The 20,900-nt window shown below is 39.7% G+C and overlaps 2 protein-coding genes across 3 annotated transcripts; one reads left to right on the forward strand and one right to left on the reverse strand.

The window, feature by feature from the left end:
* The first annotated feature begins 229 nt into the window (after positions 1–229).
* On the forward strand, positions 230–13,180 carry scarf1 (scavenger receptor class F, member 1). 2 transcript variants are annotated; one of them, XM_053647900.1, is made up of 11 exons: positions 230–512; positions 756–814; positions 957–1,058; positions 6,462–6,993; positions 7,227–7,445; positions 8,281–8,409; positions 8,499–8,602; positions 8,704–8,812; positions 8,931–9,055; positions 10,762–10,887; positions 11,015–13,180. In XM_053647900.1, exons 1-11 carry the CDS (start codon positions 403–405, stop codon positions 12,088–12,090), a joined length of 2,691 nt encoding a protein of 896 aa, XP_053503875.1. In that variant the 5' UTR covers positions 230–402; the 3' UTR covers positions 12,091–13,180. The 2 variants fall into 2 exon arrangements, with proteins under 2 accessions (XP_053503875.1, XP_053503876.1); XM_053647901.1 differs by having other exon boundaries at positions 782–814.
* Positions 12,385–18,998, reverse strand: vtna (vitronectin a). Its single transcript, XM_053647904.1, has 8 exons — positions 18,891–18,998; positions 16,903–17,022; positions 16,548–16,781; positions 16,219–16,358; positions 15,090–15,246; positions 14,792–14,947; positions 14,225–14,713; positions 12,385–13,376 (listed from the first exon to the last, which is right to left on the reverse strand). The coding sequence occupies exons 1-8, from the start codon at positions 18,949–18,951 to the stop codon at positions 13,255–13,257; spliced, it is 1,479 nt and encodes a 492-aa protein (XP_053503879.1). The 5' UTR covers positions 18,952–18,998; the 3' UTR covers positions 12,385–13,254.
* Positions 18,999–20,900: the final 1,902 nt, after the last annotated feature.

The raw sequence follows: 20,900 nt of genomic DNA on the forward strand, positions 1-20,900 counted from the left end.
AAGTGATTGTAGGTTTCCTTTTTATTCTGAACTGTATTCCATTCTTATGTTGTATTGACTTATATTCCTTACTACATAGTGAGAGGGATGACATCTGGTGTGCTCACCCCCATACAAGAAAAAAAAAGCTCCTCTTCCCAGAATTCTAGGTTGTGTCTTTAAACAGACCAGTGGCTGATTGAATTGGTGGAAACTGGCTTCACTTCCCCAGGAAACTCATGGGGGGAAGTGGAGAGGTTTCCCCGAGCCTTGTTTTAGTGCCAGGCCTGGAGCAGACATACAAAGAGCGAGTAAGAGGAGCAGCGGTCCAGCTCGGGATAGGAGCCACATGGCTGAGCGCTAGCCTTGTCCTAAACCAGGACAGGAGCTTGTGGTCTGGTGGAGATTAGAGAGTTTAATGTTATGGAGTGCCTGAACTTTGTCCTGTCCTGCATGGGACTGCTCTTCCTCTGCTTTCCGGTCTCCACTCAAAAGCTCTCATCAACAGGGAGGAATGTTTGCCTCAGCCCAAGGTACAGGAATTCAACCTTCAGAAAGCTTTTTTTCCCTAATCTTGCTTGTTATTTCGTGTCATTTTGTGAAATCCTGATGTTTACACAGCTTAAACCTATTTTCAATGATTATAATGAAGCCAGACAATAATTAATGTACTTTTACATAAGCATAATATATAAGGAGTCACCCAAGCCTGCCTTTCCTTTCTATTATGTATGTCAGCATTTAGAAAAAGGTGTCTCTTGTTCCTTCGTAAACAGGGACTCGGCTCTTGTGTGTTGTTTAGGATGGGCCCAGCAGGGTGAAGAGTGCACAATACGTGAGTAAACATTGCCAACAGACTGCAACATACCATGTCCTTATTTTAAAAGAAATATTTTCCCCTGTTAGTCTGTTGATGTTGAAACTGTCTGTACATGACTGGGTTTGGGACTTTGACCTTCACTCTGATCTTTCTGTAGCTCTCTGTGAAGGACAGAATGCCTGCATGCAGAACGACGTGTGTGTGTATCCCGGAGTGTGCAGATGCAAACCAGGCTTTTATGGATTCCAGTGTAAAACTCGTGAGTGTTAACTAAAAGCAAGACACACTAACAGTCTTTATTTCTAAACTAATGTAACACTACTGATATTATCCAATAATTAAAACAAAACTAATGTACAATACTACATGACTTTATGTAGTTTTAAAGCTCAAGAATAATAATAACAATAAAATTGACATAGGATTATATCTACATTTTTAAAAAATACCAGGATCTTTAAATATGCCAGAGTATGCACTTTGGAAATTCCCTCATCTTCACTCATTCATTCATTCATTCATTCATTCATGAAGAAGTCACTTACTGATTTTATCATAGGAGAAACAACTCTATTTATTTGTACAACACCCAACTGAACACTGTACTTACATATTTGTATAAAATCTATTCAGGCATACCAACTGTACACCTGTACTAACATGATAGATCAGGCTGGTTCTTCAGATATGGCCCCCGAGGTCCTAAGTCCTGCAGAGTTTACCTCCAACCTCAAACTCACATTTTTTTTACAGCAGAATGCTACTATAGAGGACTTATTTCTGTGAAAATGTCATGTTCATATCTCGTCCTCTAGCAGAGACATTCAACTGGAAAATGAGGGGAATTCCACTTTCTCACATTGCACTTGGTCAGTCCCATAAAAAAAAAAACCTGAGATGTTCTGCATGCACAATAAACTTACCAATAAAACCAGTAACCAATAAAAAAATTAAGACTGAGACTCAAACCCTTCCCATTATAAATTAACCCTAACAGTGGAACTGTGAGCAATCTTGAGCATTACATATGGACTAAAGTCCTAAGTATAAGACACAAGAATCTGCTAAATATTTTGCAGATATATACCTTATAGATATATGTACCTTATAATGTGCTCTAGAAGTCAGTTTTAGTTCCAAGGAGCTAGGACTATCCTGAGCTGAGATATTGAGGTTTCCATAAACAGCTGTATAACCAAAATTTGCTGTGTGCCATGACACAAAGATGGCCTTCATAGTTAAATCAAGTTAAATAAATAAATAAATAAATAAATAAATAAACCTGGTTTTACAATGTCAATACATAGAGATAATCACTAAAAAAAAATTAGGAAAATTTAAAATGGTCGAGCAACCAAACTTTGCAAACATTGGAGCTGAGATAGAATGACCTTCACATAAACACTGACAAATTTTATGAAATTGTGCTGTGGCAATAAATTTGGCTCAAATACCAATATATGTAACAAAATAATAATAATAATAAACTTTATTTTATAAAGCGCCTTTAAAGCAGCTTCTCAAAGCGCTGTACATAAAATCACAGTCCACAGAAAAATAAAACAAATAAAAGTTAATAAGAAAAAAAAACAACAACATTAATAATAAAAAATAATTATAAAACAATCTAAAAAGACATCAGCAGTCGAATGCAAGTTTAAAAAAGTGTGTCTTGAGAAGCGCTTTAAAAATGCCAAAAGTCTGGGCTTCCCTGAGTTCAGGAGGAAGAGAGTTCCAAAGTGAAGGAGCATAGACAGAAAAAGCCCTGTCACCTATAGATTTTAGGTGTGTTTGTGGAACAGTTAACAGATTACACTGTGAGGAGCGCAGTCTGCGATTTGGGGTGTAAGGGATTAATAAACCAGATAAGTATTGCGGAGCCAATCCATGTAATGCCTTGTATGTCAACATCATGATCTTGAAATCGACATGGAACCTGACCGGGAGCCAGTGTAAGGACTTCAAAACAGGAGTAATATGGTCACGTTTCCTGGTTCCCGTCAGGATCCGGGCGGCAGAGTTCTGAACATATTGCAGTTTGTTAATTGCGGTTTTAGAAACTCCGGCTAAAACGGCATTACAGTAATCCAGCCGTGTGACAACAAATTAATTAATCAGCTTTTCAGCGACAGATAAGTTTAGCATTGGGCGTAGTCTGGCTATATTTCTGAGGTGAAAAAAGGATGTCTTCACAGTGCCCTGAACAAAAAAATCAAAAGTGAGGCTAGTGTCAAAAATTACACCAATTTTCCTCATCTTACTTTGGGTCTCTAAAACAGAGCCATCAACAAACAGAGACAGTGGAGCCGCTTTGCGAATTTGATGACGGGAACCTATAAGCATAACCTCAGTTTTCCCGCTGTTCAGGCACAGAAAGTTATTGTTCATCCATATTTTTATCTCAGAAATACAGTCAGAAAGATAACAAGCATCAATGTTTTCACCAGATTTAGAGTGAATGTAGATTTGGGTATTGTCAGCATAAAAGTGATAATGGAGGCCAAGCGATCGTAGCAGATGCCCAAGTGGAGATAGATAAATATTGAAGAGTAGAGGGCCTAGAACTGAACCCTGAGGAACACCAGTGAGCACCGAGCAAGTGTCAGACCTAAAGCCACACATAGAAATAAACTGGGAACGGTCAGTAAAATAGGATTTAAACCAGTTTAAAACTGTCCTGGACACACCAAAAACACTTTCAAGGTGGGTAAGTAAAAGACCATGATCCACCAGTATCGAAGGCGGCTCTAAGGTCAAGAAGAATAAGAAGTGAGGTAGCTCCAGAATCAGAGGCCATCAACAAGTCATTGGTAACTTTGACCAACGCCGTTTCAGTGCTGTGAAATTTACGAAAACCTGACTGAAGGGGTTCAAAGAGGTTATTGGTTGTAAGATGATTGCAGAGTTGAGAGGCAACAACACGCTCAAGTATTTTTTGCCAGAAACGGAAGATTTGAGATGGGACGAAAATTGTTAAAATCATCCACAGAAACATTTTCTCTCTTTGGTACAGGTGTAACAGCAGTAGTCTTTAGTACTGCTGGAACAACCCCAGTCTCCAGTGATTCATTTATAATGCTGATGATAGTAGGGCACCACACAGCGAAGCACGATTTGAATAGATTAGTAGGAATTGGATCCAGTAAGCAAGTGGTAGATTTCATGCTGGATACCGACCTTGTGAGAGCCTCAGAATTAAGCAGTGAGAAATGAGTGAAAGAAGCACTAGTGAACCCAGATGGACGAAGGAGTGAAGTGGCACAGTCAGGGTTAACAGAAATTTCTTTGCGAACATTGACAATCTTAGAATTAAAAAACTGTAGAAAAGAATCACAGAGCTGCTGAGAAACAGGCAAAGTGGTAACAGCATTAACTTGAAGCAATCTGTTTATGGTTTGGAACAAGTGTCTGGGATTATTTTGATTGTTTACAATAGTCTGAGAGAAGTAAGAGGACCTTTCAGTCTCCATTAGTGCACGATAATCCCTCAGAAGTATCTTCCACGCTTGATAGTAGACATTCAGTCCAGTAAGGCGCCATTTTCGCTCCATCTTCCGACATACAGCCTTTCTAGAGCGCAGATCGTCATTATACCAGGGAGCAGAGCGGGCGAATGTGACCTTACGTGACCTTAGAGGAGCAAAAGTGTCAAGATTAGCAGCAAGAGTGGAATTTAGCTGCAGAACTTTCTCCTCCAGTGATGAGGGATGAAGATCGCTTAGGATGGAAACCACAGAACTGGAGAAAGCTGACTGATCGATAGACTTCCACTTCCGGAAGGTTACTGTTCGCATGGTAGGCTCACTTGAATGATACAGTTCGAGGTTAAAAAAGAAAGCTGAATGATCAGACGGTCCAATGTCAATAGATGAAAACTGCGATACAAATGAGCCGTTTGCAATCACAAGATCCAGCGTATGACCCTTGTTATGAGTCGGGTCAGTTACAAACTGTGTGAAGTTAAAACAATCAATTAGAGACAGAAATTCCTTAGCCGCTACCGAATCACTCCGGTCCACATGAATGTTAAAATCTCCCACAATTAGAATTCTGTCAAACTTCATACACAACATCGATAGGAAGTCCGCAAACTCTGACATAAAAGCTACATGTGCCTTAGCCTTAGGTGGTTTATAGACAGTAGCAATGATAGTGGATACAGGAGCGGAAATACTCAAGACCAGGCATTCAAATGATGAAAACTGGGGAACAGACACAGAGCTTGTGTTGAACTTCAGGTTGTAAACCACAATAACGCCTCCACCTCTGCCAGATAGCCTCGGGAGATCTAAAACTCCAAAGCCCGCTGGAGTGATCTGGTTAAACAGGAGCCCATCATTTTCTTTATGCCAGGTTTCAGTTAAAAACAAGAAGTCCAGCTTTTTATCTGTAAGAAAATCCGATAAAAGCAGCGCTTTGTTATTCACAGACCGCGCACTGAATAATGCGGCATAAGCCAGGCTCTGAAGCGGAGACGACAGTGGTTTAATCTCCACGCGGGGAACTGATATTAAATTGCTGTGATCAACACCAGTATGGAGCAGTTTGTTGGTCTTACGTCGACAGATAGGGACATAGATGTTAGGAGAGGATGAGACAGCAAGACTGTGCCTCAAACCCCGATGAATATATCGCTTAGGACGTTGCAGACCAGCATCTCGACAGAGATTGTAAGAGTCTTTGGCTAGGCAATAACAGTTCTGTTTTAGATTCAATAGCTGGCGTGTAGTGTACCTTAGCGCCATGGTCGTTGAGTGCACACTCGCAAGGCCAGAGCGAGTGAAACTCCGGAGCGCACTGCGAGCACAAAGTCGTACAATCCTCACACACAATCCACAAACGCAGCCGGAGCGAGGCGTTGATTCAGAGTTACACGCTGCAGGTTATTCCAGGTGAAGCACAGAAATAAAAAACTACAGTCCAAAATATATCAAATGGCACCGCCACATCGCAATCGTTACGGCACTAAAGACAATGTGACTTTAAAAACTCGCAGCTATTTAATAAATAAATAAATATGGCTTAAAATAATAAACCAAAACAAACCAAACGGTAACAGGAGCGGCAGCAAAACACGCCAGCGTACCCTGTCACCGGAACCGAGTGAAAATCCACTCAAGAAGAGTTTTCTGTTTAAAAACACAAGCGATAAACCACCAGAGGATGTGCTTTACAGTGATTTTATCATGGGTAAGGCCCAACGCTTAAACCCTCCTTCCTAAACCCCTACATCTGATAAAATTACTGTAACACAGCCTCGAGTGCCTTATCGCTTTTATGAAATGATGCCAAAAAAATTTGATAAAATTCTATGTTCAATTAATAATTTAATGTAATATTTAATATTTTGTAATAATATTCGCAATAAACAATTCTCCTGATATGCAATGTAGTCTGTTAACAGTAAGCTTTGGTTGCTAAGCAACATAGAGGGGCAAAGATGAGGGTTTTTTTTTTTAATGGACAGAACTAAATTATTATGAGTATTTTACAAGAACTTTGAACTCAACTCAGCCAATCTGAAACAGTCGTGCTTTACCAAATACAGTTGTTTACTCTTTTAAACATTTCCACATGGTTGATCAGAACACACTTTAATCTTATTTTTTATGATGTACAGTACATAGACAAGCTTCAATAATTCAACCCATGTCCTCTGCAGCTTGCCCTCCTGAGTTATGGGGCTCTGACTGTCGTGAGCAGTGCCTGTGTCACCCTAACGGCCGTTGTGACCCTGCTACGGGTGTATGCAAGTGCTTTCCTACCCACTGGGGCAATCTGTGCCAGAATAGCTGTAAATGTGGACGTCACGGCCGCTGCGACTCCGTCAACGGCAACTGCACTTGTGACGAGGGCTGGTGGAGTTCCACCTGCACCAAGGTGTGCCAGTGCCACCCCAGCACCTCCAGATGTGACCCTACCACAGGCCACTGCATCTGCAACAAAGACTACTGGGGTCAGAAGTGCAGCCTTCGCTGCAACTGCTATATATCACCATGCCTGCAACACTCAGGCGAGTGTCAGTGTATAAGTGGCTGGTGGGGACCCAATTGTGATCGGCAGTGCATCTGCAACCTGAGCCACAGCACGTGTGACCCCCGCACGGGAGAGTGTATATGCCAACCGGGATACAAGAACCCCTTCTGCCGTGAGCCGTGCAGCGCGGGATACTATGGCAGCGGCTGCTCACAGAGGTGACTGCAGAAGAGAACATGGGAATGGGAAATGGGATGCTTTTCTTTCTATTTTTTTGGTTTTGCTGTCTATCAAGGACATGTTGTGGTTACCCATCAAATTCCTTTAATTTGTCAGTATCTATCTATCTATCTATCTATCTATATATCTGTCTGTGTTCCATCATATGTGGAGATGCTTATGCCATGTGCATGTGTTATGTGTTTGTTACTCTGTGTGTGTTTGAGCACAGCTGTGGACATTGTGAAGGAGGTAAACCGTGCTCTAAACTGGACGGCTCGTGCAGCTCCTGCGCTCCGGGATGGAACGGCACACGGTGTGATCAGCCCTGCCCATCTGGTTACCATGGCATCTGGTGCCAGGAGGTGTGTCCTCACTGCAGGAAGGGGGACCCTTGTGATGCCGTAACAGGAAAGTGTGCACACTGCGAACCTGGCTGGACTGGACCCAGGTATCAGTGTGCATCTGCATGCTGCATCCATGAACATTCAGTGCTAGAATTGTTTTATATTGTCGGTTATTATACACCAGGTTGTAGGTGCACAGTTACTGACGCAAGCTCGTATGCTGCTATACACAATTTGTCAGACCAGATTTGTCCATCATTGGTGGACCACCACTGAGCAGATATTACTCGGGTGGTGTATCATTCTCAGCACAGTATTGCACTGTATTATGTATGGGTGTATCAGAGTTACTGTTAAACTTACCGGCCACTTTATTAGAAACACCTACATTTTTGTGAGCGGACAGTTAGAGAATATGGCACATTTTTCTATGCACAATTTGTGTTCATTTTCCTCTTGACTTATAGACGAAAGACCGCTGATGGGTGGATTTGTTATGCTAGTGAACTGTTCTCAACACAGTAGCAGGCAACAACACTACACACAGTACCATGTCAGTGTCATTGCTATACAGAGAACGATCCAACATTGATGGACAGTGTACTGTAGAGGAGGACTGACACATTGTGCATAGCAACAGATGACCAACAATCAGTAATAAATATGGACCTACAATGTGTCTGTATGTATATCTAATTAAAAAAAAGGTCATTAATGCAGGTATAAGCTAGATGTATCTAATAAACTGTCAAATGAGAGTATAACAGTATAGACATTATAACTATTGTTTATATTATATATAAACAATATAATATAATATAAAAACAGAGAGGACAAGCCTTTAAAAATAGTTTTTAAAAACATTTACATATAGCAGTAGAGTATAGCGTCGCACTGATAACTGGAAATTCTGTACTAACATTTTCACTTCCCTTTCAGGTGTGACCAGCTGTGCGCCAGTGGTACTTTTGGGGACAGCTGCCGTTTCCTGTGCAGTCCCTGCTATCACGGTCGCTGTGATCATGTGACAGGAAGTTGTCTTTGCCATCCTGGCTTTCAGGGTGAGAGGTAAGTTTGCTGAGGATGATTTGAGAGTGTTGCTGCTTGTAAACTACAGTGATTTAAATGGAACTGACTCAAAGCTGTTGCTAATGCAGCTGTAACAGTTCATGTCCGGATAAGATGTATGGAATAAACTGCTCGTCATCCTGTGACTGTGGAGGTGATGCGTGCCATCCTGCCACTGGAGAATGTCCCTACAGTACGTCTATAAAACCCTTTTGCCAGTATAAAACACTGGGCTGTTAAAGTGAAAATCTATACATTACACACAAGCATTGTGTGTGTGTGTGTGTATTGTAGGCAGTCGAGCCAGGCTTCTAGCAGGACTTCTGATTCCTCTGCTGGTTCTCATCCTCGCCTTGTTGTTTTGCTGCTGCTGTTGTGGAAGTCCAGCTGATGGGAAGGACAGGTTTGATTTTTCGACCTAGATAAATATAACATACTTTTGTCTTACACCAAATAACATCTACATTTAGTTTTCCTCCTGCCAGTGTGGACACGGTTTAAAACAATCTGTTAATCTTCAGAGTGGCAATAGGGGATGGAAGCACAACGGGTCGAATGAAGCATCATGTCTACACAGTGCTAGCCAACATGGGCTCAGCCATGCCGTGTCTCGCTCTCTGGTCCTCTGGGCTTCCCAGGGTTACAGGTTAGATTCTTTTTTAAAAAGCCGTTAAAGATTCGCACGACTGGCGATATTTTATAGCTAGGGCTGTCAAATGCCTCAACAATAAGTGTGCATCGCTAAATTATTTTGTCTAATTAACTGTAATTATTTTTTTGTGTTTTGATTTGCTCAAATGTGTCACTCAAGAAACTAACCTCTCTTCTGTTTATGATTATGGTCAGAACATGTGAACACGGTTTCCAATTTTAATTTGCATATAATCTCTGAGGTAATTATGGTTACTAATCAAAGTCCAGTAGTCTATTTTTAACCTGTTGCATATTTTGCAATCATTGTTGGCCACACGCTACTAGTCTGTATATGGTTCAAATGATGAAAGAAGGAAAATGCTTTAATGACATTAAAGAATAGGGTTATTTAAAGGTCTGTCACTTTTAAGAGGCATCAGTGTAAGAAACTAAAATGTGATATGATATTTGCGTTATTAGAAGAGATTAACTATGAATATATGTTGTATTCTGTTGCACAGCATTATATTGATTTGATATCAAATTACCAGCACTGACACAAATACAGTACATCAGTGCTGCTAATTACCTTTTGTAGACTAGTGCAGTGGTTTTCAAAGTGGGGGCCACCAGGGGGCGTCCGTGGGGCCGCAACAATTTGGTGTGAAAAATAAATAAATGTATGTTTTCTCTTTCTCACTCTCAGACAACCACACACAGACACACAATCAATTAATAATGTAATGTAATGTAAAGATGTAAGATGTAATTATTAATAAAAAAGGGGGATATATTTAGAAGTCTGTATTTTTAATGTGTTTTAAAGACATCTTGCAAAAAGGGGGCCTCGGTCAAATGTTAATACCATTTGGGGGGCCTTGCCCTGGAAAAGTTTGGGAACCCCTGGACTAGTGCTCGACTCAAACACACTACTCACCTAAGAAATATTTTTCCATTCTTGTGTCTCCTTTGCATGTTCCTTCCATTTATATAGGATATTACTGGATATTACCATCATGCCTCAATCATGTATAATAAATATTTTGCTATTCAACAGTAAATAAAGTCATCCATGTGCTTCGTTATGACAACGATTGGGAAAAAGTTGGCTAAATAGCTTCCTTTTGCATTGGTTCAACAAATGGTCCCCGTGCTCCTTTCCACATAGGTATCCACCTCAGGGTAGTTGCAAGTCCTTCAAAATGTATCCTCAGGAAGGAATTCTCACTCTCTGCTATCGGAAATAAATGTACCAAACTTTACTTTTCCTTGTCGCATGGGTGGTGCTATCAAGGGTGTATGATTTGTACTTTTGGTATGTATCTTTTACCTGGGAAAGGGCATGTGGTGTACCATTAATTAGCTTTTAGAGGAGTCCATATATGTACCTTAAATTTTTTTAGATGTTTCCAGCTAAAATACACAAAAGGTACAAAACACGTCCCCTTGATGGCACCAGACCAGCAACAAGGAAACATACAGTTTGGTATCTTTATTACTGAAAATGACTGCTGCATCATGACTATAGGAGCATGTTTACAACAGTTGTATTGATGGTTAAATTTTTATTTTTTTTTACATTTTAGCTAGAGTGTCTGATTTATATTGACAGCCCTAATTGTAAAGCCTTCACTGAACTGGACCACTCCACAGTCTAACTTCAGTATGTGTCAGACTCTCAGTGTAAGTAACTGATAATGTTCCCTGTTGTGCTGCTAGTTTCTCACCATGATCCAGAGCTCACCTTTAATCACAGCTTCATTGAGCCCCCCTCAGGCTGGGTCTCAGACTCTTTTGAGACTGATGAGGATGGTGAGGCCGTGTACTGTGTCCCTCCACAAGAAGGTACTGGGGCTCTGTTCACACTATGTTAACCCCCTGACTTGTGGTGTTCTTGGGTAATAGTAGCTGCGCATTCAGTTTCCCCCAGAAGTATCACTTGATTAAACAATTTGCTCTCTGATTTTTACAGACATCCCAGCTGTAGCAGGAGGTGAGCTCCAGTTCCAGGAAATGGGCTCGAAGTGTAACTTCTTATCTGAGCCACCAACGTTCAGCAGCGAGGACATGTCTCTGGCTTTTGGCATACCAAGGACCTCTAGCATTGCCAAGTCCAAGCGGCCCTCTGTTTCCTTTGCAGAAGGCACCAAGTTCAGCCCGAAAGAGCGGCGTGGCTCGACTCAGGAGGTTGCCCGCAAGCCCAAAACTCCATGGGGAGTCCTGATGCTCTCCAGCCTCCAGGGGGCGCAGGGGAGCCATGGGCAGACCGAAGGAGAAAAAGATGAGACAAGCGATGAGGCGAAAGCCTCAGAGGAACAAGAAGCTAACTCCTTAACTGAGGCAGACCCAGAGAGGAACGGCTCCACCCCGTCAAGGACTCATTTAAGTGTACCAGGCAGCAGGCGGCACGCTCCATCCAACACTAAGAAGAGCCTACAGTCACAGCCCTCGTCTGAGGGGCATGAGATGGATACAGGGACAGAGAAGGTGTCCACTGTTTATGTGACTGTAGGCAAGCCTGTGCGGGCATCGAAAGCAGACTTGAGCTCCGAGGGGCCAGTGCAGGCCATGTTACGCAGGCTGGGCAGCATCCAAAGACATAGAGAGGAAGCAGTACAGCCCAAAAGTAAGGGGGCAGCCATGACAAAACCCCCACGGAGGAAACTGGGGGCGCGGGCCAGCTTGTGGGAGCAGGCGGCTATTTCAGGAAAGCCAGATGTTGTCATGAGGAAGCCTAGTCGTAGAAAACACACCCCCCTTAGCTCTCCATGTACAGTAGGGGCTGCAGAGTCGCTGCAGGAGAACAGCGTCCCCAAGAGACCTCTGTCCTCTATACTCAGGAATGTCCCAGGAAGCACTACGCAGGTCTCAGGGGGGGACATGGACACGAGAACAGTCTCTGACTCAGACACTAAGAGTGACGCTATCTATGAGACAGTGGCTGTATCAGAGGAGGTGTCTACTTCATCAGAGGTTATTACTAATGAGACTCTGACAGTACAAGATGAAGAGCCCAAATATGAAAATGTTTATATAAATCATTCATGAGACTGAGTAGTTGATATGCTGATATGTTTCAGTTGATTAATGTTAGAAGTATATATCTATTTCTGTATTATTGTATGCAATATGAAACAAATTCCCACACTTTTTCCCTACTTGCAGTACTTCTTAGATTACTGGTTTGTTTCTTTTCCCCTCTGTATGTATTTTATAACTTTTATTTCTCTTTATAAATCTTCCAAAATAAGCTGTCAAAACAGTTGGGGTGATTTTGTATGCATCTCTAATTTATTTGGTAATAAAGAGAGATTACACAATAAGAGTTCACACACTAAGAAGTGTATTATTGATGATGAATATTTAATGATTTTGAAGACAGCCGATTGAAATATGACTCAGCAATCTGGAAGAGTATATTTTTAGTGTCTGAATTTCAGGTACTGTTTATGTGAGGCAATACATAAGGATCAAGAAAACTTTTATCAGATAAATAAAAGTTGTGTTTTGGGCGAGCTCTTCCTCTAAAAGATAAGGTGTTGTGTTAGTATAATCTCATTGCTCAACTTTCAATGCTTTACAATGGGACAAATTAACTCATAAATATCATAATTTCATTCTTGACTGGTATTAAAAATCTCTTGGAATAAAAACATCTGGAAGAGTTCCTTTATTTTGTTTAGGCTTTGTGGCATTAATGTGGAAACTATTAATGCAGAGGCATATTATAGGCAAATTGCCTGAAATAACTCTCTCAAGGTCCAACTACAGTACATTTGATCAAACTTACTCCCAGAGAGGATGGAAGACAATGTCACTATTTAACTATTTAATCATGCTTTATGTGAAAATGATTCCCTCGCCAGGTTAAATGAAATGAATATTTCACTGCAGATCACAGAACCATAATCACAGATGGACAAACATATTTACAGCACTTCTAATAAATCAGTAGAGATTAACTATGAATACAGGTTGACTTTTTTTACACCATCTGCGATCAGAAATTGACGATAACTCTACACAACAATTTCCATATAAATTAGTTACATTTGGATTTAGAAACTGGTTGTTTACTTACTGAAATTGTACTGATGATGTTCTACAAAATATGCTATGCTTTACATTAATTACATATCATGAAATGGTACATATTTATCATCACAGGCACTAAGTACAGTAACTACTGTACTACATCTATTTTACAGAGACTTATCTTTTCTCTGCTCCTGGACTGTCACTGCAGCCCAGCCAGTATTTGCTTATTGGTCTGGGGTACGAAGGAATGGCATAGTCAACTCGCTTGGTCTGTAAATTGAATCTGTAGTACTGATCTGTAGATGAATTGGAACAGAAGGAGAGAAAGACCTGTAATGTACACTCCGGTAATATCCTATATTAACAGTTTTGGTGGTTAAATTTCACACAACTGAGTCATTTTAAATGAAAAAGTGAGTAATGTGTTAAAGTGACGAGAGATGTCTGTGACTCATATGAAAATTCTCACACTTCTTAGCACCATGTACTGTATACTGTAGATTTGCCTCATAATTAATAGTAGCACTGTCTATGGATCTATTATTTACAAGCTTTACTGATTTACCATCCAAGTGCATCTGCCTTTAATAAAACACTCATTTAAATCAACATCAACAGCTTGCTAGTTAAGTCCTTGAACACAAAATATGTTGAATATTCTTCCTTATTTAAATGAATAAATGTGGCATTAATAGTAATTAAGTAAGGGTTAAGGGGAAGCTGTTTTAGGAAAATAATAAAAACTGGGTTCATGTCTGAAGTTGATTAGTTTCCTATAATGGCATGTCCTGAAGTGTTGTATTCTTGTAATGGCACTGATCAATCAATCAATCAATCAATCAATCAATCAATCAATCAATCAATCTGTCTGTCTGTCTGTCTGTCTGTCTGTCAGAAATATGATGAACTGACTTGTTGGATTGGTGGCATGCTATGACAGTGGCACATTGAATGTCACTGAGCTGTTTAGTACAACCCATACTATGGAACGCATGGCTCAATTTTATGTACCTATTAGCAGTGAGTGTGACTGACATAGCTGAACCTTCCAGTCAGAAGAAATGACCTTTTCCCTTGTAGTGCATACGTTGTAAACACCATTACAAAAAATACATTACAATGAAAGTTGGGAGCTTAAACTCACCTCCTTTAAAGAAGTAGACACTCTGTAGTGGCCGGCTCCAGCGGATTCGGTTGAATGTTGCATCCTCAGAAGGGTTGTATTTGTAGTCATAATCATTGTCATACTGCTGTTGATAGCCATTCCTATGTCTGTCCTGATCTCTCCAGTTGTCCTGGTTAAAAATCTGTCTGAATTCCTGCCTGATGCTAACACCTCTCTCACCCATAGTGTCCCAGAAAGGAGATCGGTTCTGTCTGCGTCGCGAGCCCAACTGTTGCTGGTTCCACTGCTGGTCCCACTGTTGGTTCCAGTCTTGGTTCCACTGTTGGTTCAGCTGTTGGTTCCACTGCTGATTCTGATGTTGACCCCCCAGTTGATCCTGCCGCCTCTTACTGGGCCGTTGTAAATATCTAGGTGAGACATACAGTCTTCCAGCTAGCACTGCATCCACTGGGGATTTGATACCAATCCAGTCTTTGCTAATGAAGTGATTGCCATGTTGGCTTTCAACTGGAAAAAAGAAACACAGCATATTACAATTTGTATTATAAGCTTTATATGCAGTTACATGCAGTTTCAAAAGCTTACTGAATCCACTGAAGAGTTGGCTGAAGTGCTCTGCCCAGCGATCATAATATAAATCTGTATATCTTCTGAAGAGTGCTGACGGGAAGATCTTGGACATCTGGATGCACTCCTCATGGGATGGCTGGTGCTTAAACTCATACTGATAATAACGGTCACCTAAGGGTGGTAGTTTTGAAAAAGCGGAACAAAGTGGAGTAATTATAACAAATCTGGATGTATACTTATAAGTAGAACTGCATTTTTATTAAAATATATATTTTTTTACAGAAAGCATTTTGATGAAATGTATTTTTCTGACCTTTAAAGAAATAGACCTTCTCTTTGCCATTGTGGATGTGAGCAGGGATAGCAAAGGCAGCATCTAAGTGATCTGGGATATTTTCAAATCCAACAGAGATATCTCTTGGGAAATCTTCATCCAGGAGTCCATTGTCAAACCTCCAGTACTTGCTTCCCTAGACAGTAGTGCATATCTTCTGATTACAGAAGAATTACTAAACACATTGATTAACAAAATATCAATTGAGAAAAGGGCTGTTGACATAAATAATTAAGAATTCAACATCAACTGGAAAACTAGACATATGTAATTACATTTTCCATCATCTCTAAATGAAAACTCAGTTAATATAATTTATACCACCTCATTATTGAATTCTTAATTCTGATTGGTCAGAAGGTGTTGCTTAATTTTCTATAATGGCAGATTACTAAACTTTTCACGCGCGACTCGCCACTTAAACAGATTAACAACTGTGGGTAATTGTTGATATGGTTAAGTTGTCTGTGAGGAGACCTTTAGTATTTTTGAAGCAGGCTCCAGTGTCAGTGCTTTGTAAGAGACAAAGGCAAAGCTCTAACTTGAAATCTTTTGAAGAAATTCTTCATGGACTTTGTGTTTTTTTTGGTAACAGAACAAGCTGCATTTTTTGTCTTCAATGAAAAGAGAGACCGGTGAGGAAATTGTTCATGGGTGTTCCACAATATTAAACGTAACTATAAATAGATCAAACGTAACATTCTTTAAAAATACAGAAAAATGGTAGTGTTGGAAAATCGCTGTGGTATGAGAGAAATAAAACATTCAAGACATGCTGTACATGGAAAATAATCAACTTTGGGCCCAGTTCATGTTGGGGCACATCACAAAACCCTATTGTTGATTATTTTCCTATAGCAGCACACTTCTCATTAGGTAATGAAATGTGCACCCCCATTGCTGTTGTTGATTTAAGTATGTAATTCCATGATGGTTTGCTATATTTGTCTGTGTATCTGTACTTGCATTATACTTTTGTTTGGAACATTAGGGAAAATGTAAAGGGGGAAAATAAAGAAATAATCTAGATGACCAAATGGCAAGTATATTTATGCTGAATCTGAATCCTATTTGAAAAATGCCACTTTTAGTTTTCAGGACTCCAAACCTTAAAGATGTATGTTTTTCCTTGGCAGTTTATACGTGTAAATGCTGCATCTATAGGACCTTTTATCCCCCAAAAGTCTTCAATGAGTTTTGGATAACCTGGCAACACGGCCCTTTCATCCAGTTCGAAGAAATACTTTCCTGTTAACACACAAAAAAATATAGTACTACACACTCCAAGAATTAAAAACCACAAAGTAAACCTGTTTTGTTCATCTGAATAGAACAACTATAATTAAACAGCAATAATATTAATTTAAAAAAACCCTCAACAATGTGTAAGGTTTTTTTTTTTTTTGCTAAAGTAATGAGCTGATTTGGACCACTCACCCCTGAAGGCATAGAGTGAGCCATTTTTGAGTTGCATGAAAGAATTAAACGGCCTGCCACTGCACACCTCAGCATCAGGGTCCAAGGTTAGTGGAGATGTAGTGAATACAGTTGGTTGATTGACAAGAAATGAAGGCAGGGTCATTGTGTTTATGTTGTCACCACTGAGTGTTGGTGACACGGCCGAGCTGTTCTCCTCATCCTCAGGGAAAGATGGGAAAGTGTCTCCACGAGCTGTGGGTATACAAGAATTATACTTCTGCAGTCCTTTATTCCATTCAAAACTCTTGACTAAAATAAACAGCTATTTCATAAAATAAGCATGAAAAGGAAGGTGAAACAATTCCACTCTTACTCAAATTGTCACAGAGTGACACATAATCAGTGCAGCAGCTCCTGTAGTACTTGCATAAAGAGTCACATTGGCATTGTTTGGTTGCATCAAAGCCACTATCACATCGGTCAATGCAAGACTCTGACATGCACAGGCAGAACACACAGAAAACATATGGATATTGCACTGTTTAAACCCATATTAAACAATTCACAGAACACTATACCAACACAGACACCAAATATGCCTCTGAAAGCCAAACTGTAATGTTTTAATAGTGCTTTTTTTTTTTTTTTTTTAACCATATAAACCAAACTCAATAACATGGTTATACAACCCCAATTCCAAAAATGTTGGGGTACTGTGTAAAATGTAAATAAAAAACAGAATGCAATGATTTGCAGATTTCATAAACCCATATGTTATTCACAATAGAACATATCAGAAAACATATCAAATGTTTAAACTGAGTAAATGTACCATTTTAAGGATAAAATAAGGAAATTTTGAATTTGATGGCCACAAGACGTCTCAAAAAAGTTGGGACGGCGGCAACAAAAGGCTGGAAAAGTGTTACTAAAAAGAAACAGCTGGAGGAATATTTTGCAACTAATTAGGTTAATTGGTAACAGATCAGTAACATGATTGGGTATAAAAAGAGTATCTTACAGAGGCAGAGTCTCTCAGAAGTAAAGATGGGATGGAATCTGGATAGAAGCATATGTTGCTCTAAAACCTGTATATACCTTTCAGCATTGATGGTGCCTTTCCAGATGTGCAAGCTGCTCTTTACCACTAATAGGCATAGGCACCAATGCACCTCCATACCATCAGAGATGTAGGCTTTTGAACTGAGCGCTGATAAAAAGCTGGATGGTCCCTCTCCTCTTTAGTCCTCTTTAGTTTAGAGGTGCCATTTCTGGATCATGTTCACATATGGCTTCTTCTTTGCATGACAGAGCTTTAACTAGCATTTGTGGATGGCACAGCAAACTTCTGGAGGTGTTTTCGAGCCCATGCAGTGATTTCCATTACAGAATCATGTTTGTTCTGAGGGCCCGAAGATCACGGGCATGCAATATTGATTTTCACCCTTGTCCCTTGTGCACAGAGATTTCTCCAGATTCTCAGAATCTTTTGATGATATTATGTGCTGTAAATGATGAGATATTGTGAGATAATCTTCGCAATTTTATGTTGAGTAACGTTTTTTTTTATTTGTTCCACAAAGTGTAGACGCAGTTTTTCGCAGATTGGTGAACCCCTGCCCATCTTAACTTCTGAGAGACTCTGCCTCTCTAAGATACTCTATTTATACCCAGTCATGTTACTGACCTGCTGCCAATTAACCTCCAGCTGTTTCTTTTTGGTAACACTTACATTTCCAGCCTTTTGTTGCCCCGATCCCAACTTTTTTGAGACGTGTTGTGGCCATCGAATTCAAAATTACCTTATTTTTTTCTTAAAATGGTACATTTACTCAGTTTAAACATTGGATATGTTTTCAATGTTCTATTGTGAATAACATATGGGTTTATGAGATTTGCAAATCACTGCATTCTGTTTTTATTTACATTTTACACAGCGTCATTTTTGGAATTGGGGTGGTACTGTATATGACCCCACAAAGATGATATGTGCCCCTTTTGTTTCCAAACATTATTAATTATATATAAATGTAATATATTGACATAATATTACTGTATATAAATATGATATGATACCATTGCACTGTTATTTCTATGTCATGGTGTTGTTTAAAGAAAAAATGTACAAGAAATAAAGTTTTAAAGTGAAACACTGTCCATGAAAGTATATTTCATTTCTGTTTGAGTTTGAAAGGTTAAAAAGGTGTTTCTGTATTTCTAAGATTTTTCTGAGAATTATTTACAGTATTGGTGACCCTAGCTTAATCTATAATGAGTTAAAGGATCACTGAAATATTCACAAACAAAACTGTATTTTAAAAGCAATGTGACAGGATTCCAGTGTAATGAAGATGAACTTACCCTCTGCGGTGTGGCCGGTTTGCAGCAGTGCAAGCAGCAGGAGCAGTAGCTCAAGCTTCATGTCTGTCAGCGAGAGTAACACTGAAACATTGAGGGATCAGGGGAAATGAGGCCTGCTGATCAGTGCACCCAGACGTCACTCATCTTGTTTACGTGACCCGTCAAAATGAGTTCAGAACAGTTAATCATTAAACAGAGATAGACAGTGACTTAACACAGCTTTTTAAGTTAATTTACTAAATGTCTATCAAAATAATTCAATTGTTTTAGAGTAGCAGAGGAGACATAGTGTTTCAATAGTTTCTATTCTCAGTCAAAGTTGAAATACATATTATTCACTGCTTATTTTTTGGAATTTTTTTTTTTTGTAAGTTGCTTTTAATAAAAGAAAACACAAATGTTTTAATGTAAATTCACTGAGCATTACAGAAAATTGATGGAAAAGACACTTCAGCCAATTGATCTTTCACTTCCTTAATTGTAGCTTAGTGTAGTATGTAGGGACTAAAACACAATGAGACATGCCGTCGTAGGAAAAATAATCAACGACAGGGTAGTGTGATACAGCCTGACAAGAAGCAGGATTTTTCAATGACATTGTGTCCTCTTATACCACAGCAAATTGTCAACAGTTTCAATTATTCATTTATTAAAGAACATGTCATTTTATCCATTTATATAATTTGATGTTGTTGAACACGTTAGTTCCTGTTATTACTTATGTTGTAACAGTTAAAAAAAGGTATATTTTTTCTCCTCTCCCTTCAAATCTCCTTTTAAGTAATCCCCCCGCCCTCACAAAAAAAAAGGTAGCTTGTCACGCTAACCGCAACTATCCTGTGTCAGTAAACGTACAATTGCAGCTTTACCAAGCTGACTATAACAAAGTGCCTACACAGGAGAATACTTTAATAAATGCTGAATAAACATCTCCACAAAACTCTTCACAATAACAACAATTACACACGTTTTTAATGTATGTATCTGTTTATGTGGATTGCCCGCCATACAAATCCCTGTGTAAATTGTTACTATAGAAACAATAACTTATTGAACAAGTGCATTAATATAAACCTGTGATTTGCCTTGCAGCTGGAACTGCTGTCAGAGCTGCTGTTATGGAAAATGAATCAACACTTACCGACCAATGGAAAATTCAAAAGAACTGTCACATAAGAATATCTAAGAAAGATTATGATTAAATAATCACAAATTCTTTGAAGCAAAACACATAATCGTTGTACATTCGAAACAAAGTTGACAAAGTTTCTCTCTGTTATGTCTGGAAACTCTGGCACAAGGCATAAATTGTCTTTAGGGGACACAGTGGCTTAGTGGTTAGCACCTTGTACCTCCGGGGTTGGGGGTTTGAATCCCACCTCCACCTTGTATGCGTGGAGTTTGCATGTTCTCCCCATGCTTTGGGGGTTTCCTCCAGGTACTCCGGTTTCCTCCCCAATCCAAAGACATATGTTGTAGGCTGACTGGCATTTCCAAATTATGAGTGTGCGTGCGATTGTGTCCTGCGATGGGCTGCCATTCCATCCATGGTGTCCCCTGCCTTGTGCCCCGAGTTCCCTGGGATAGGCTCCAGGCTCCCCGTAACCCTGGGTTGGATAAGCGGTACAGAAAATGGATGGGTGGATGGATGAATGCATAATTGTCTCCGTATTTTACTTGTTTTCGAGATTTGATGGAAATGACTGGTGTCATTCCAAGAATTTAGAGAAGGGGAAAAAGTCAAATAGAAAATTCCAAAGCCTTCACATAATAAATTCACATAATAAATTTAAAGCACGATTTGGTTATGTTGCTAACCTTCAACCTAAAAATGTAAATAAAAGCTGGATTGGTATTTAAACAAATATAAGCACTCATACAGTTAGGCGTTGTCCTCCGATTTTTATTTTTAAATCAGATTCTTTATATTTCGCTGATTCACTTCTGTCACATTGGCCCTGACATTAGTGAACGCAGAACAATGCGCATGCGCACATTTCCCCAGTCAAT

This window comes from Ictalurus furcatus, chromosome 17, assembly GCF_023375685.1.
Source record: "Ictalurus furcatus strain D&B chromosome 17, Billie_1.0, whole genome shotgun sequence".
Classification (NCBI taxonomy): Eukaryota; Metazoa; Chordata; class Actinopteri; order Siluriformes; family Ictaluridae; genus Ictalurus; species Ictalurus furcatus.